This window comes from Emys orbicularis, chromosome 19, assembly GCF_028017835.1.
Source record: "Emys orbicularis isolate rEmyOrb1 chromosome 19, rEmyOrb1.hap1, whole genome shotgun sequence".
Classification (NCBI taxonomy): Eukaryota; Metazoa; Chordata; order Testudines; family Emydidae; genus Emys; species Emys orbicularis.
Window position 1 is genome coordinate 1218376 of NC_088701.1, and position 15923 is coordinate 1234298.

The 15923-nt window shown below is 60.0% G+C and overlaps 1 protein-coding gene across 1 annotated transcript in view; it reads left to right on the forward strand.

Moving 5' to 3' along the window:
* Positions 1 to 409: 409 nt before the first annotated feature.
* Positions 410 to 15923, forward strand: part of PDE4A (phosphodiesterase 4A) — a 97212-nt gene continuing 81698 nt past the window's right edge. Inside the window, exon 1 of the mRNA XM_065419100.1 lies at positions 410 to 513. Coding sequence (XP_065275172.1) covers positions 422 to 513 — 92 coding nt within the window. The 5' untranslated portion in view covers positions 410 to 421. The remainder of the gene's footprint in view (positions 514 to 15923) is intronic.

A 15923-nucleotide genomic window follows, 5' to 3' on the forward strand; every position in this document is an offset into this window, starting at 1 on the left:
CGGGGCTCCCCTGCTCGCCGCCCGCCATGGAGAGGGCGCCTGGAGGTGGCGAGCTGGGGGCTCGGGGGCGAGCTCGCCTTTGACCCAGCTCGGGGGGGAGCTAGTGACTCGCTTCGGCTCCCGCTTGTCACCGGGATCCGCCGCGCCCACAGAGCCCGGCCCCGGGCTCCAGCCTCCCTCCGGAGCCGCCTGCCTGGCGCCCGGCTCCGGGGCGCGCCGTGCTCCCCGCGCCGCGATGGAGCCGCCGCCTTGCTCCAAGAAGAGCCTGTCCCTCTCCTTGCCCGTGCCCCGGGAGGGCCAGGCCACCCTCAAGCCCCCCCAGCACCTGTGGAGGCAGCCCCGGACCCCCATCAAGATCAAGCACCGGGGCTACTCGGATACGGACCGGCACCCGCCCCGGCACATCGAGCGGGCGGACGCCATGGACACCAGCGACCGGCCGGGGCTGAAGAAATCCCGCATGTCCTGGCCCTCCTCCTTCCACGGGACCCCCAGCCACGGCTCGAGCAAGCGGTAGGTGCGGGGCGCACCGGGCAGGGAGCGGAGCGCTGGGGGGTGGGGGGGCAGGGAAGTGTTGGGGGGGGGCAGTGTAGCAGACCCTCCCCCCGCCCAGGAGTGAGACCCCGGATTGCAGGGCATTGCTGTGGAAATCTCTGACATCCCCCTTGGGGAAGCGTCCAGCCCTGCCTTGGCCAAGTGGTCGGTGTGAAAGTCGGGGGGGGGGGCTTGGCTTAGCCGTTAGCGTCCACTTCCAGGGTGTCCCTGTCCTCCGAGCGTCCTGGGACAGCGACTGATTGAGGGTGGCTCAGAGCCACCCCCTGCTGCTGCTGCTGGCCCTGCCTTGGGCAGAGCCACCCCCTGCTAACTAATCCGAGCCGGCAGACGGGAAGGCGGATCTGAGCCTTGCAAAATGGTCCCAAAGGCTGGGATTACGCTGCTTTTTCATCTTCAGGACAGGCAGGACACGGGGTGAACTGAGCCAGGTCTGGTCCTGATCTCGGCTTCCCGTGGAGTAAACCCCCAGGAGCCACGCCTCGCTCACTGGCTTTGCACCACGCCAGGCAGGCGGGGGCTAAACCTTCCCATTAAAAAACCAAAACCCCACCTTGGGTGGAGAGCTGGGGACGCCCAGCGAGCCAGACTCTTCAGGAACCAGAGCCCAGAATGACAGCGGTGCTGAGCAGTGAGTGCCTGGACACGGAATCACTGGGGGCACACACGTGTGCGTGTGCGTGTCCGCCCCATTGCTAGACCAGCGCTGTGGGCAGTGCTTGAAGTGGTCTGAAAAAAGTGTGTGTGGGCAGGGGGGTCTGTCATAATCTGGGAGCAGCAACTTGCGTCTGTCAGTGCTTGAAGTGTGCAGCTCAACTCAGAGCCAAACCAAACCATGAGCCTGTGACCCATGGCGTGGCCTCTCACCCACCCCACGCCCTGTAGGTCTGTGTTCCTGGGGGAGGTTTGGCTCCGCGGCTGATCCTGGGGGGTCAAACGGGCACTTGGGTCTGGTTGGTTTTGCCCTTTCTTCTCCCTGTTTGAAGAAAGCGAAACTCACTGCTGTTCCCAGAGGAAGCGCTGCGGGACTCCCCATCCCGCCGAGATGCTGGGCTGTAACGGGCCGGGAGGGGCAGAAGTGGAAATTGACCCCTGCCCACGAGAGGCAATAAGCCGTGGGTGGGTTTGTTGTTTTACAGCGTTCTCTCAGAGTCCGACTGAACCGGCGCTTGCCATGGCAATTGGGGTTTCTGGCTCTTGTCCCGTTTGTAGTGTGACTCTCCTTGGCCGGGGCCTTGCTGCGGGACAGGCCACAGCAGCTGAAGTAAAGGTGCAAAGCGCTGGCAGGGTGCTGCTGGTTTGGGTTTTTCAGTGCAATGTCCGTGCCTCGGCCGGGGGTTTAAGCTAACCCGAAATAAGCCGCTGTCAAATCGGTGCCTCTGCGCAGGGGATGGCGTTGGTTTAACTGAACCCGTTCGAAAGCTGGTTTCAGTTCGGCCTGGTGCAGCTGTCCTGTGGTGTGGGGCCTGGGGCTGCGGCTGTGCGGCACAGCCAGGGAGCCGTGGGCGGGGTGGTCAGTGCCTGGTGTGCGTGGTGTGTGCTGGAGAACCACCTGGTGTGGCTTTTCACACAGAAAGGCCCCAGATCTCATTCCCCCTGAGCCAGCCAGTCTCCCCGCTCTGGGGCCAGAGAGGAGCTGTCCCCCTCTGAAGGGGGAAGGGGCTTGCGTCCCAGTCCCCACTCCCCTCTGAGCCACGTGGCCCCCGACCCCCACCTTGGGGTCAGATCGGAGCCGCTCCCCACACGGGAAAGGCCCCGTATCCCATTCCCCACCCCCTGAGCCAGCCAGTTCCCCTTTCCTAGGACTGGGTAGGAGCTGCGCCCCTATAGGGGAAAGGCCCCATATCCCATTCCCCCAGCCCTGAGCCAGCCAGTCCCCCCGCTCTAGGGCTGGATCAGAACCAGTGGATCAGATCTTGTGCCCTCTAGGGGGAAAAGGCCCGTTGTCCTAGTCCCCAGCCCCGAACCAGCCTGTCCTACAGATCTGCAAGTCTTCGAGGGACTTACGCTCTCCGATATGGAGGCCCCATCGAGCTGTGGGCTGGCCGGGGGCTTCTGGCTCTGACTTCTCTAGATGTGCAAAGCCTGCTGTGCTCGCTGTAGGAGGCTGATGGTGATTTTCCAGGAAGTGTCTTAGTCCTTTGCTGCGTCTGTCTCCTCGTTTCTCACAGGGGGCGAGGGCGCTTTCTTGCCACCTGGGGCAGCGGGGGGTGTTTAAAAAAGAAATCTCCTGCCCTGGGCTGGCCAGTCTGAGAAATTTACTACCCGCGGACAGTCGTTATCTGTGGGAGAATGCCGGTGGCATTTAAAATGTGCCAATTCCTCAGACCAAATGGAAATGAAAAGGCCTCTAAGTTTCTTTTCAAGTCCTACCTTTGACTGAAAGTTCACCGAGCATTGGAGCCGCAAATCAAAGCGGCGTCGAAATAGGACGTGGGTATTAGAACGTTCCCTCCGAGGGCCATTATTAACGCTGTTCGCTGTGATTAATTCCTCGCTGAAGGGCTGCCTCGTCAGCTCTAGTTCTGGGGGGCTGACTTAGGCTGCATTTTCTTTCCCCCCGTGCATGAAACTCAAAGGCCGGCCTGCCTCTCGCGTGGAAGGTCGGACTGGATGATCCTTCTGGCCTTGAAAGCCCTGGAATGGAACTGGGCTCAGGTCTCCGCTCTGCTGCGGGTGGGGCCTGGGGCAAATCACGCCCTTTCTTGGGGCTGCACCCTGGGAGGGAGTGTGCTTTCCTGAGCTCAGGGGGGTTCTGAGGGCTGTATGGTGTAGTGGCTAGGGGCGCTGTACCAGCACTCAGGAGACCCGGGTTCTAGTCCTGGCCATGCCCTGCTTTGTGATCTTAGACGGGTCCTTTCCCCTGGCAGTCCTCGTGCAGTTGCCTTTTAGGGCAAGGCCTGTGTCTTGGCGTGCGATGGCACAGGGCCCGGATCTCGGCTGGGAGCTACTGTAATACACGTCAGTAATAAGACCAGCTGGTAGGTGCCTTCTGACAGGACTTCTTGACAGGGATCGCTGGACAAACCAGGTGGGCTGGGTTAGCCCCAAGGAGGTTTTCGAGTAGCGTCACTCGTTATTCAGACAGCCCTCGGTCTGTGGATGGCGGTGATGGGTGGATTTAAGCATGCTGAGGCTAATGTGAGCATTGCACCAGTGGGCCCCCGCTCGGCACTGTGGGAGGGGATGTCTATCCAAGGACCATGGGGCAGGGGATATATTCCCAAGATCTGTGGCTGGGGTGGGGGGTGGGGGAGCGAAACAGCTGTTAGATCCTGACCCGGGCCTGAGTGTTCAGCAGCTGGCTTTGGTGGGAGCTGGCAAAGGCGTTTCTAATCCAACCTAATCCCCTACCTCTGTGCGAGCACGCGCTGCGGCTGGGTGATTGACTGCCTCCGCCTCCCCGGCAGGAGCCGTTAAGCCGGGCCGCTTGGCCCCTCCTTCACTGGTGCTAAGTGGCCATGAAGCCTGGCGGGGATTAATAGGTGCTGGCAGCCACGTATTGGCTCTGATTGTCTCCTTGGAGCCTCAGGAACTAGGGCGTCCCTGGGAGCAGGAAGCGCTCGGCCATGTCTCCCAGCAGCCCGGGTATTCCTATTACTGTGTGTTATGGTGGCACCAGCTGATCTCAGGGCCCCATAGCCTGGCTAGGGCCTGCGCTCAGCCCCAGGACCCCTGGGTTCCGTGCTGAGCCCTGCTGGGTGACCTTTCTGGAGTCACTTTACCCTTCTGCCAGCTGGATGTGCTCCCGCCCCCTTCCAGCCCAATGCCTGAACCTGCCGGAGAAGGGTGGACCGTCACCAAGCCAACCTGGCTGCTGTTGTTTTAACCCTAGTGCTCTGACACGGAGATGGGAGGGGGAATCTCTGAAGGCACCGAATCAGGGCCTCTGAGCCTCCCCCAGCCCACGAGCCCGTGGGCCAGCAGAAAGATCTTCAGCTCTTGGGGACAGAGACTTTCTCTCTGTTCTGTGTCTGTACAGCGCCTTGCACAAGGGGGTCCTGGCCAGGACTTGGCCTCCAGGTGCATCCGTTATACAAGTAATTCACCAGAATAAAGGGTTGAGGCTCCCCGTAAAGGAAGAGGTGCGCTGGCTCCTCACCCCACCGAGGGGACGGCCACGGCCGGAGGGTGGAGCTGGGACTGGCTCCCTCGGAGCAGGTCTGCCAGCCGGGCAGGAGGGAGAGCTCCGGTCAGTTGTACAGCTTCCCCACCCGTCTGTTCCCTTTCTGGGCTCTCCAGCGTCAGCTTAGAGCCTTTACCTCTCCCGGGCCGGCGGCTCTGCCAGGCCCACCCCAGACCCGGCATGACCAGTGGGCGTGGGGCCTGGTGCCCTGTGGTGGTTCCGTGCCCAGCCAGGAATGGAGGGATCGGACTGATGCCTTGAAGCCAAAGTGCTGTTTAGTTCGTAGTAGGAACAAAGCACCTGGAGAAACGGGATTTTCAAACCAGCAGCCTCTCCGCACCTCTTACCTAAGGCTCCCCATCCCCTGAGGGCAGCCTGGGCTGGCCTCGCTTCTTCAGACACCCCGGCGGGTTCCCCCAAACAGCTCCTCCCTCCTTGTTACACCTGCCCCAGTTCCTTGCTCTGCAAGTTCCCAGGTCTCTTCCTGCTCTGCCCCTGCCTGGTAACAGCCTCGGAGCCTGATCTCCAGCTGTTCCTCTTCCTTCCTGCTGGTTTTCCTGACAGCTCCTATTAAACGGAACCAATATAGACGTACAGTAAATATCCCGATCACCTGGCCAACACGCAGCGTTCATCAGCTCCAGATCCATCACAGCTTCTGTCCTGCACTTCCGTTCCCAGGCTCTTCTCTATATTCATCTGTTTCTCCAGTGTCTTCCCCCCCAGGATAATGCTTTACAGATAATTAATTAACCAGGGAGTTGTTCTTATCCCCTCTGGTTTCATGGCCATGAGGACAGCTGCAGAGAGGGGAAGTGACTCGCCCCGTGTCCCGCAGTTAGTGGATGAATCAGGAAGAGAACACGGGAGCCCTGACTACAAGACCTCCTTCATTCTAACCCACCAGACCCCCCTCCCCTCCCAGAGCTGGGAGAGAACCCAGGAGTCCGGGCTCCCAGCCCCCCTGTTCTAACCTATTACACTCACTCTTCCAATGTCTCTTCATGAAGCACTAACACTGACTCTCCACGACCTGCTGCCTCTTCGGGATTCATTGTGCTGATCCCGGTTCTTTACGAGCTGGTGCCCGTGTCTGTCTGACCCCACTGCAGCCAGAGAACAAGAATTGCTCTGGACCCAGCCGGAACCTGCCGGCTTCCCCACGCGATCGGAGGGCCCAGCCAGAGGGCTTTGCATGTGCAGGGAGCTGCCCGGCGCGGGGAAGCGTCGCCGTCCAGCGCGGCGGTTTGGCTGTTTGAGCCGTCGGCAGCCGCTTATAGCTAGTCAATGCCCCCACCTCAGCGTGTGCTCCAGAGACCTTCCCCTCCCCCGCCTTGGTCAGTTGCATTTAACATCGGGGCTTGAACAGGAGCAAATGATTTATCAATCCTCCCCCCCTCCCCCCGCCCAGTTGTGATCTGCATCCCGGCTCAGTAATTGTAACAAGCACCCGCCCCTGGCTTGTGATTCCGCCTTCTGAGCGATGGTCTGGTAGCCCGCAGAGAGAGCCCCGGCTCTGTGTGAGGGCGTGCCATCCGCCCGGTCAGACAGCGCTGCTGTGCCCTGAGCCCCTCTGCCCCCCAGTACCTGTGTGCTCGGAGATGTGCTGACAGCAGGAGGCCTGCTACATCCCGGAGCACAAACGGCTCCTGGTTGTGCTGGGTTTGCTGGTTCTCCCTTTCGTTAGCTGCACAGTCGGACTGAGGATTGGTAGAGAGACGGTGCATGGAGACTTCTATTGGTCTCCGCATACAAGAGCTGTTACTTTGAGCGGGCCAGGGCAGGGAGTTCCTGGGTTCTGTTTCCAGCTCTGGAAAGGGAGCGGGGTCTAGTGGCTAGAGCAGGAGGGTGGGGCAGAGAGGGGCTGGGAGTCAGGACTCCTGGGTTCTATCCTAGGAGGAATTTTCTGGCCTGTGTTCTACCAGGAGGTTCCAGTAGAGTAGATGGTCACAGTGGCCCTGCCTGACCTTCACACCTGATCAAGGGCCGGGGCCGGCCGTGAACCCGCAAGGTAGCAATTTCCAAAGTGCTAAGAAGAAACTTCCTTTCCCCTGATGCACCATGGGCCGGTGGAACTCTCTGCTGCCAGACGGGAGTGGAGCTGAGGGCGTAGCTGAAAAGATCAGATATTTCCTATGGGCAGCAGGACAAGGATTTGGGAGTGGTCCCTGGGAGGCAGGTTACCCCAGTGCTGCCTCCGGCCCCGTCTTGCAGCTGTCTCTGCAGTCGCTGTGTCTGGCTGTGCTACATGGAGGGCTGGCCCTCCAGGCTGGCAGTTTGCTTTCACCCACTCTGATTCTGTTTCCATCCTTTCGGTTCCTGCAAATGGGTGCGTGGCCTGCCCCTGATTATACTCTTGTTCCGCTGCCGACATGGCCGTTCCCTTGCCCCGGCGAGAACACTCCTGCTGCGTGGCGGTGACAAAGCACTTCTCATCTCCAGAGCACTCTGCGGTGACCTGCCCATCGGTCTTCACTCGCTTCCGGGCCACTCCCGCTCCCTGCTCAGACGGTCCCCATTTCCTAGACGAAAACCAGGGCCGTGCGTCTTCTTCGCCCCGGCCTGCGTGCTGCCGCTTGCCCCCGCGCTCACCCTGATCTGGGAGCTTTGTGCGTGAGCGGCAGAGAATCGGGCATTGTAAGGCCCCCTGAAACCAGGTAATTAGCACCAGCTTCACTGGACGGATTTAACCAGCGCGTTCGGGGGTTTCACCCTCGCTCAGATCAGCTTAGCTTGCGTCGCAGGCGTGGGTCACGAGAACTCTCTCCATCTGGCGCCTGCAGTCCTTAAACCCGGGACATGAGTTCCCAGAGCTCCTGGCTGCATGTGAACGGGGGGCTACTGGGTAGGATGGGTCTGGGGGTCGCACCAGTGCCAAATACACCTCCCTATTTGCAAGTCCCTGGTTCAACCCACCCCGAGAATTAAACCAATCTCAGTGAACTGATTTAACTCAAACTTGTGTGTGGAGACAAGGTCTTAGTTCCTTTCATGTCAGCTGGGAGCAGGTTTAAGCTAAACCAGAAACGAACAGTGCTGGAGCCAAAATCCGCATCCCCAGGGGGGTCACACTAGCCTAAGGGCTTGTCTACATAGGGACACTCAGGACACTCAATTAATCCAGATTAATTTTCAAAGTTAAACCATATGAAACCCCTGTGCGGTTGCTCTTGTTCAGAGTGCAAGTGGCCTTAATTCAGAGTATTTTAATCCACCTCCAAAGTGAAGCGGCACCGAGGCCTCGTCGGAGCCTCTCTGCACTGGGCTGGATCCTTCCACGTTGGCTCTGCCAGGGCCCTGCTGATGCTCTTCCCATCCAGCCGCACATGGCACTGCCCAGCGCAGCCGCCTGCCCTCCCCAGTGCCAAGGGAATTTGCTCCCTGGCGTCCCACTGGGGCCGCTGAGTGGAGCCTCTGATGGATTCATGGGGCTGGGATTCGTCCTGGGCGGGGGGCTTCCCTGCTGGTGCAGAGCTGGCCTAAGGGCCCTGGATGGCGGGGGCAGATCTGGAGCGTGGCTGGGGTGCCCTGCACTGGGGCTATTCCCTGCCCCCGGGGGCATGGCTGGAGCCAGGCGCACGGCGGCCGTTCCCTGCACAGAGCAGTCCAGAGGCTGGTCTGGCTGGGGGACTGGGGAGGGGCCCAGAACAGAGCTTCCATCTGCCCTCGCTCCCAAAGGGCCGGATCCTGGAGGATTTACACCAGCCTGCTCCTAGACCCCGCAGCTCCCCCCCACCCCAACGCTCTGGCAGCCAAAGGCAGGAGACAATGATTCTGATTCACTCCTTGTCTTCCCTGTTTACCGAGCCTCACTTTCGGCAGTCGGCTCTCCCCCTCCCTCCCCCCAGCCAGCCAGGCCTGGCCTCCTTGCGATGCTCCGGCAGGAGTGAGTGAGTGAGAAGGGGTCTCCGGACTCCCGCTGGTCAGCACGGATCCCCACGCACATGCACGCACACGCCGCCTCTGCTCGGTGCGGACACGGCTCCCCCTTGCCGTCGCATGATGCCGAGTTCGAGAGCCTGTCTCCCACCGGCGCGCCTGTCGCCTTCAGATTTCGCTGAGATCTCCCCCCGCTCGGCGCCCGCTTCCCTTGGCCATGGGACGCTGCCCAGCAGGTCCCTGGCCCTGGATGGGAAGCCGAGAGAGCAAGCAGAAAGCAGATCAACGGGACCCTGTGTGTTCCTTGGACCAGCCACGCTGCTGATGCAATTGGTGTATGACGGTAGCGCCCAGCAGCAGACCGGGGCCGGGTGCTGTACAACGCCAGCCATTTGTGTCTGGGAAGCTCTTCCCTGGCTGTCACCACCGCAGTTAACTGCAAAGTGATTTCTGTGACATAACACTGTCATTTCATTTCAGATCCATCAATCGCTGTCTAATTAAAAATAAAGCAGCAGCCCTCCTATTTATAGGCTGCACCCAGGCGTTGTGGAGTTCCAAAGCTGCCTTTAATTTGACACGAGGCATTTCAGAGCCTCGATCCCTGGTGGGGACCCAGCTACCTTCCCCGGCCTCACCCGTTCGTTACTGCAGATGTACATGCAGAGTCATTTCATCTTGGAGCGGCAGGGCTCTCATGCCGCGATACGCAGGGGGCCCGGCTTCTTGGTAATAAGGAAATTAACATTTTGTCCAGGGTGTCTTTCTCTTGGGGTAATGAGACGTGAACGCGCGCTGGTCGCTCGACGGGAAGACAAGGCTGCTTTGTTCTAATTGTTCGTTATCTCTGCACGTGGGATCTGGACGAACAGGCTTCAGGCGCGGCTGGAGGCCTGGGGGGAGCCTGCTTTGAAGAGGGATCAGCGAGATCAGGACGGTTTGCCTTAGAAAGGAGACAAGTCAGGAAGCGTGGCCAAGCGGATAGATCCCCAGCTGTGCTGGGGAGCAGGAGACCTGGGCTCCAGTCCCGGCCCTGCCACTGACCCACACTTTGAGCTTGTGTTTCCCCTCCCCTCTTTGGGGCAGGGCCTGTGTCTGTGCAGCACGTGGTGCCTGGCCTTGGCTGGTGCTACTGTAATACCCAGACAGGAGCGCGAAGGCCGATCGGGAGCTTCCATTCCCCCTGCCTCATGACGCGAGAACAAGGGCACACGTCATGGGAGGAAATGCCTTTCCCCCGGGCAAGCTGCCCGTTAGCCTGTGGGATTCATCGCCACAAGAGGGTCCCAGAACGGGCTGGGCTAACGAGAATCCCCCAGAATTAGGGATGGTATCAGAAACCAGCCCAGAGCTTTGGAAGGTCTGTAAGTGCCCAGCTGCAGGGCGTGACTCCCCAACCCGGAAAGGTGGGGCCGGGAAGGAGCGTTTCCCATCGTCTGCCTCCTGCCAGGTATCTTCACCCTCGCTCTGACGCAGCTAGCGCCGGCCCCGGTGGGTCTGAGGTACGCGGCTCCTCTGCCCAGCGTTTGCCGTTGCTGCTGAGGGTTAGCACAAGGGCTGGGCCCCCTGCAGCTCTTTGCTGACGACGCTGATTGGTGGAGTGGTATACAACGATGCTGACAGAGCGGCCTGGATCGCCGGGCCCGGCCACTCAAACACAGCGCGTTTGCAGACAGCCAGATGCACAGTTCTGCCTCTAGAAGGAGGAACGCGGCCTTCCCTGCAGAATGGGGAACTGCAGCCTGGAAAGCAGTGACCTTGAAAAGGATCTAGGGGTCATAGTGGACAAGCGTCTTAGCATCCGCTCCCAGTGCCGCACGGTGGCAAAAGGGCTAATTATAGAATCACAGGACTGGAAGGGACCTCGAGAGGCATCTAGTCCAGCCCCCGGCACTCAAGGCAGGACTAAGTATTGTCTAGACCATCCCTGACAGGGGTTTGTCCAACCTGCTCTTAAAAATCCCCAACGATGGAGCTTCCACAACCTCCCTGGGCAATTTATTCCAGTGCTTCACCACCCTGACAGGTAGGAAGTTTTTCCTAATGTCCAACCTGAACCGCCCTTGCTGCAATTTCAGCCCATTGCTTCTTGTTCTATCCTCAGAGGTTGCAGAGAACAATTTTTCTCCCTCCTCCTTGGAGCCCCCGATGCGAACCTTGGACGTATGGGCAGGGCAGTAAGTGAAGGGAGGTGACTGGAGGGCTGTGTACGCCGTCTGTGAGACCAGCGCTGGACATTGCGGCCAGTTCTAGGGTCCTCATTTTAACAAGGGTGTTGAACAATAGTCAGGGCTGCAGATGAGCGCCACCGAAATGAGCCGAGGGCTGGAGAAACCCCCTGGTAGTGAGAGTCGCAAAGAGCTTGAGCGGTTTAGCTTCTCCGAAAGATGGAGAGGTGAGGGTGGCGTGGGAGGCTCCCTAACCCAGCCGAACGAGGGCAGACCGAGCGGCAGGGGCTGGAAGCTGAAACCAAACAAATTCCAATGAAAAACTGATTAACCATTGGGGCCAGCTCCCCAGCGAGGGTGGATGCACCATCCAGGGATGTCTTCAGAGCCCGTCTGGAGCATGTCTGGAAGATGCTGTGATTGGGGTCAGGGCAGGGGTACCGGGCAGGAATTCCATGTCCTGTGCTAGAAGGCGCGCTTCCAAAGCGCATGAAGTGATGCGCGCAGAGACCCCTTAGTGCGGGAGCAAGAGAGGAGCGGCTCAGGCGGGTTGAACTCACGCCCTAGATGATTGTGCACCAGCGTTCCCCTGGGGACGAGTCTGGGCAGTGTCCTACAGGGACCTCTCCCTCTTGTCCAGATACTCCAGCTCCATTCGTTCTCCCAGGGTTTCGCCGTGCGCAGCTCCCAGTGGAGTTACCGAGGGGAGTGGCTGATCCCCGTCCCTCATGTGCTGCAGACAGCGCTGCCCAGACCCTGGCTGGGATCAGGGCCCCGTCACGCCGGGCGCCGCCCAGACCCCGGCCGAGATCAGGGCCCCGTCGTGCCGGGCGCTGCCCAGACTCAGTCCCTGCCCCCGAGAGCTCACAGCCTGAGCAGGCAGCGCAGCCAGAGGCTGGGAGAACAGCCGGGTGGTCCAGCAAAGTGTCCAGGCAGGTGCTTTCGATCGCCTTGGCAGTGGCGCTGAAGGGTGCGTGTGAAGGGCTTTGCAGCACAGAGGCAGGAACCGATGGGCACTGACAGCGATGCCTGGGCTCCTGGGAGGACATTCCCAGAGCTCGCGTCCCCGGGGCTCAAAGGAGATGGTAGAAACGTTGGCGCTTGATGCAGCGGGGGCTTCTCGGAAGAGTCGGGGGGTAATGGCGGCGCCTGGGCAGGACGACTGGCTGGGGTGTGAGTTTGTGACCTGAGCTCCGCCACGCGCTCCCTGCGACCATGGCCAAGTCACTCGGCCTCTCTGTGCTGCGGGGACCGTGGCCATGGCCCATGCCCCGCCCCGGCGGCTGTGAGGCGGTGCCCAGAGAGCGCGGTAACAGGGCAATAGCAGAGATAGCGAGGTCAGGTTCCAACGTGGGTAATTCCCCCAGCAGCGTCAGCTCCATCGGAGGCTCTTCACTCCCTGTGCTGACTGTGTTGCTGTGCCCTACTGATGGGTCCTACCCAGAGGCAGCTGCATTTCGGAGGTGCATGAAGTGACTGCCTACCTCCCAAGACAGATAACGTTTGTAAAGAGGTTGGAGGGGTGTCACGGAGTCCCCGGGCGATGCTCTGGAACTGCTCCCCACAAAGCCAGGCAGGACTCTGGGGAAGTCTCCTCTCTGTGAGCAGACCGTCTTCAGGGCAAGAAGCTCACACGGCTTCACCCCCTGGGTCTGACCTTGGAGCATTCAGCATATGCCCCTCCGTGCGCTTCCCACAGCGAGTCCGCCCAGGCGGGGTCCTGGGGAAGCCAGAGATCCTGCACGCACCCCCACTTTACAGTCAGACGTGACTCTTAGGCAGGGGTGAAAGTAACTTACAGGACTTACCGGTACTGTCCTGAGGGGGCGTGGCCTCATCCGGAAGAGGTGTGGCTTCAACCAGAAGAGGCGGGGCCTCTCAAGATTTAAAGGCCCTGGGGCACCGGCTGAGGCTGGGAGCCCCAGGGCCTTTAAATCACTCCGGGGCTCCCAGCTGCAGAGGTGGCTGGGAGCCCCCGGGTCTCAGGGGCAAATTAAAGGGCCCGGGGCTCTGGCCACCAGCTGCAGAGGTGGCTGGGAGCCCCCGGGTCTCAGGGGCAAATTAAAGGGCCCGGGGCTCTGGCCACCGCGGAGCTCCGGGCCCTTTAAATCCCCACAGCAGCTCTGGCAGCCGGAGCTGCGGGTGGGATTTAAAGGGCTCTGGGCTCCCCGCCGCGCCCTTTAAATCCCTGCCACAGAAGCCGGTGTGGTCCAGCATGGCGTACTGGCTCTTGCCGGTACGCCGTACTGAACCGTATCGGCTTACTTTCACCTCTGCTCTTATCCAGCCAGTAAAACAGAGGTTTATTAGATGACAGGAACACTGCTAAAACAGGGCTTGTCGGTCCAGCAAATGGGACCCCCCAGCCAGGTCCATTCTGGGGCCCAGCGAGCTCCAACTGAAAACCCCCTCCAGCCCCTCCTTCTCTGGGCTTTGTCTCTTTCCCAGGCCAGGAGGCCACCTGATCTCTTTGTTCACCTTTAGCTATTTCCTTGCAGGGGGGAAGGGCCCCGGCCATTTGTTGCCAGGGAGTCAGAGGGTCAGTGATTTATACACACTGGCCTTTACCCCACCACCTAGAGACTTAAGAAATGCATAGGGGAAACTGAGGCACCCACACAGTAGTCAGAGGAAACAGTAAGAACAGTCCCACTTCGTCACAAGGGGCTGGGATGGAAGGTGCAATTATTTCTGGAATTTCATATTTATGTCCTTTGCTTGGGCCTGGAGGAACCTGGGGGCTGCCCGTACACAAATGAGCTGATGGGATCCTGAGCGCGAGTGCCGTGTGCACGCAGGTAAATATCCTGCTCCAGCATCGCCTTTGTCTATTAGCAGTGATGTGCTGCAGAGCGGGTGAGTCATCGGGCCATGTTAGCAAGGAGAATGCGCGCTGGGCGGGGGGGTCTGGTTAGATGAAGGTTTGCATTGACTGAAATAACGTCTCTAAGAGAGAGCCCACCAGGAAACCAGTTCCGCTGGGTCTGAAATTGTAACGTTCCAATGAGCTGACTGGCTAGTTTGGGCTCCTGGGTCCTCTCTCAGCTCGGGGAGGGGAGTGGGGTCTAGTGGTTAGAGCAGGGGGCTGGGAGCCAGGACTCCTGGGTTCTGACCGTGGAAGGGAGCGGGGTCTAGTGGGTTAGAGCAGGGGGCTGGGAGCCAGGACACCTGGGTTCTCTCCCCAGCTCGGGGAGGGCAGTGGGGTCTAGTGGCTAGAGATGCAGCGTGTGAGCTCTGGAGGCTGGAAGGCTGTTGCGAAGGTTAGAGGCAAGAAGCTCTGTGGTGCTGGCATCTGCTCCATCCCTCTGCCTCTGATGTCTTAATTGCCCCAGGGCTGCATCTCTGGCTGACCTGCCAGGCACCCCCTTCTTCTGGGGCCTCTCGCTCCTGGCACCTGAGCAAAGGCCTGACAGCGCATGACGCTCCGAGGCTGGGAAGGCGAAGGCTGGAGGCGTTAATTCAGCCTGTAATTTCATCCCCCCTTGTGGGAGCGCTGCGTCTCTCAGAGCAGCTCGAGCCATATTAAATACCTGATTACTCGCTAATTGAGGGGTCTGATGAAAGGCGCATGTTAAAAATCCCAGGGATTACTATGTGCCCAGCGCAGAACACGGCTTCCAGTCGCAACCTTTCTTTGAGCGGGATGGGGAGGGAGATAAACACGAGGCTTGTGCTTTCTGCAGATTAATGGAGCCCTCTGCTTTAATGTGCACTGCCTCGTTAGTGAGCTTGTGGGGCAGAAAGAAATAGATTTCCCGTCTTCCAAATAGTCCCTGTCTGTGTTCTGTTCGTTAGCCTGACTGCTCATTATTAGGAACTTTAATTAGTGCTTTTAGTTGTAGGGATCGGAGCAGTTAATAACTTTGCTGTTATGCCCATTTTGTGGATGGGGAAACTGAGGCACGTGGCGATGTGACTTGTCCAAGTGGGTAGGTGGCAGAGCTGGAAAAGAACCCAGGAGTCCTGACTTCTCTTTCGCTTGTTCTGTGCCCCCAGACTATGCTGTGCTGGGCACTGAGTCCAGGGGCAGAGCCCCCCCTGCTCCCTGCAGCACTGCAGTGGGGCTGCATCTCTGGCGGAACTGACAGGCGCCCGATATGTCTGTGATTCTGCGGTGTGCAGTCTTCCCCCTAAGCCAACGCTGAAACGAAATCTTCCAAGCGAGGAGACGTGTGGTGCAGGGAGCGGGACAGGGGGCTCAGTAGGGGGCACATTCCCTCACTGTCAGTGCTGGCCCAGACCCGGACCCAGAGCAGGTCGCCGTCGGGCCCTGAAGAGCTCGTAGTCTGAATAGACAGAGGGTGGGAGGGGGGAGAGAGGCGCAGGGCAGGGAAGGGACTTGCCCAAGGTCAGCCAGCAGGGCAGTGGCAGAGCCAGGAATAGAACCCACGTGTCCTTAGCCCCCCAGTGCAGGTACTGAGGTTTTCAGAGCTCCCCAGCATCTGGAGGCAGGATTTTATTTAATGTTCAAATTCTTCTTTGCCACCCTGTGAAGTGCCAGTGACCCCGTGTGCCGTCCCGACCCCTCCAGCGTGGCTAAAGGGCTGCCGGGATTCTCTGTGGAGAGACGCTCAGTCCCAGGCGTCCCGCTGAGCGGGCAGCGGGGAGCTGCTCTACACAGGGGCTGTAGAACAAAACCCAAACCTAGAGAGCTCCGAGCCCGTGGAGGCAGGGCCGGGGCTCCCAGGCACCGGGCAGGACTGTCGTGTTCGCCCTGTCATGACGTTTGGAGCGTGCCTTCCTTTGCTGCTGCTTTGCCATGGGCTGCTGGGAAGAGAGCAGAGGAATAGCAAAGGTATACTGGGAGGGGAGTCTAGTGGTTAGAGCAGGGGGCTGGGCGCCAGGACTCCTGGGTTGTGTCCCGGCTCTGGGAGGGGAGTGGGGTCTAGTGGTTAGAGCAGGGGGCTGGGCGCCAGGACTCCTGGGTTGTGTCCCGGCTCTGGGAGGGGAGTGGGGTCTAGGGGTTAGAGCAGGGGGCTGGGCGCCAGGACTCCTGGGTTGTGTCCCGGCTCTGGGAGGGGAGTGGGGTCTAGGGGTTAGAGCAGGGGGCTGGGCGCCAGGACTCCTGGGTTGTGTCCTGGCTCTGGGAGGGGAGGAGAGTCTAGGGGTTAGAGGAGTGGGGTGAGAGGCAGGATCTCTCACTTCTAGTCCCAGCTCTGGGAGGGGAGTATGGGTTAGTGGTTAGAGCAAGGGCCAGG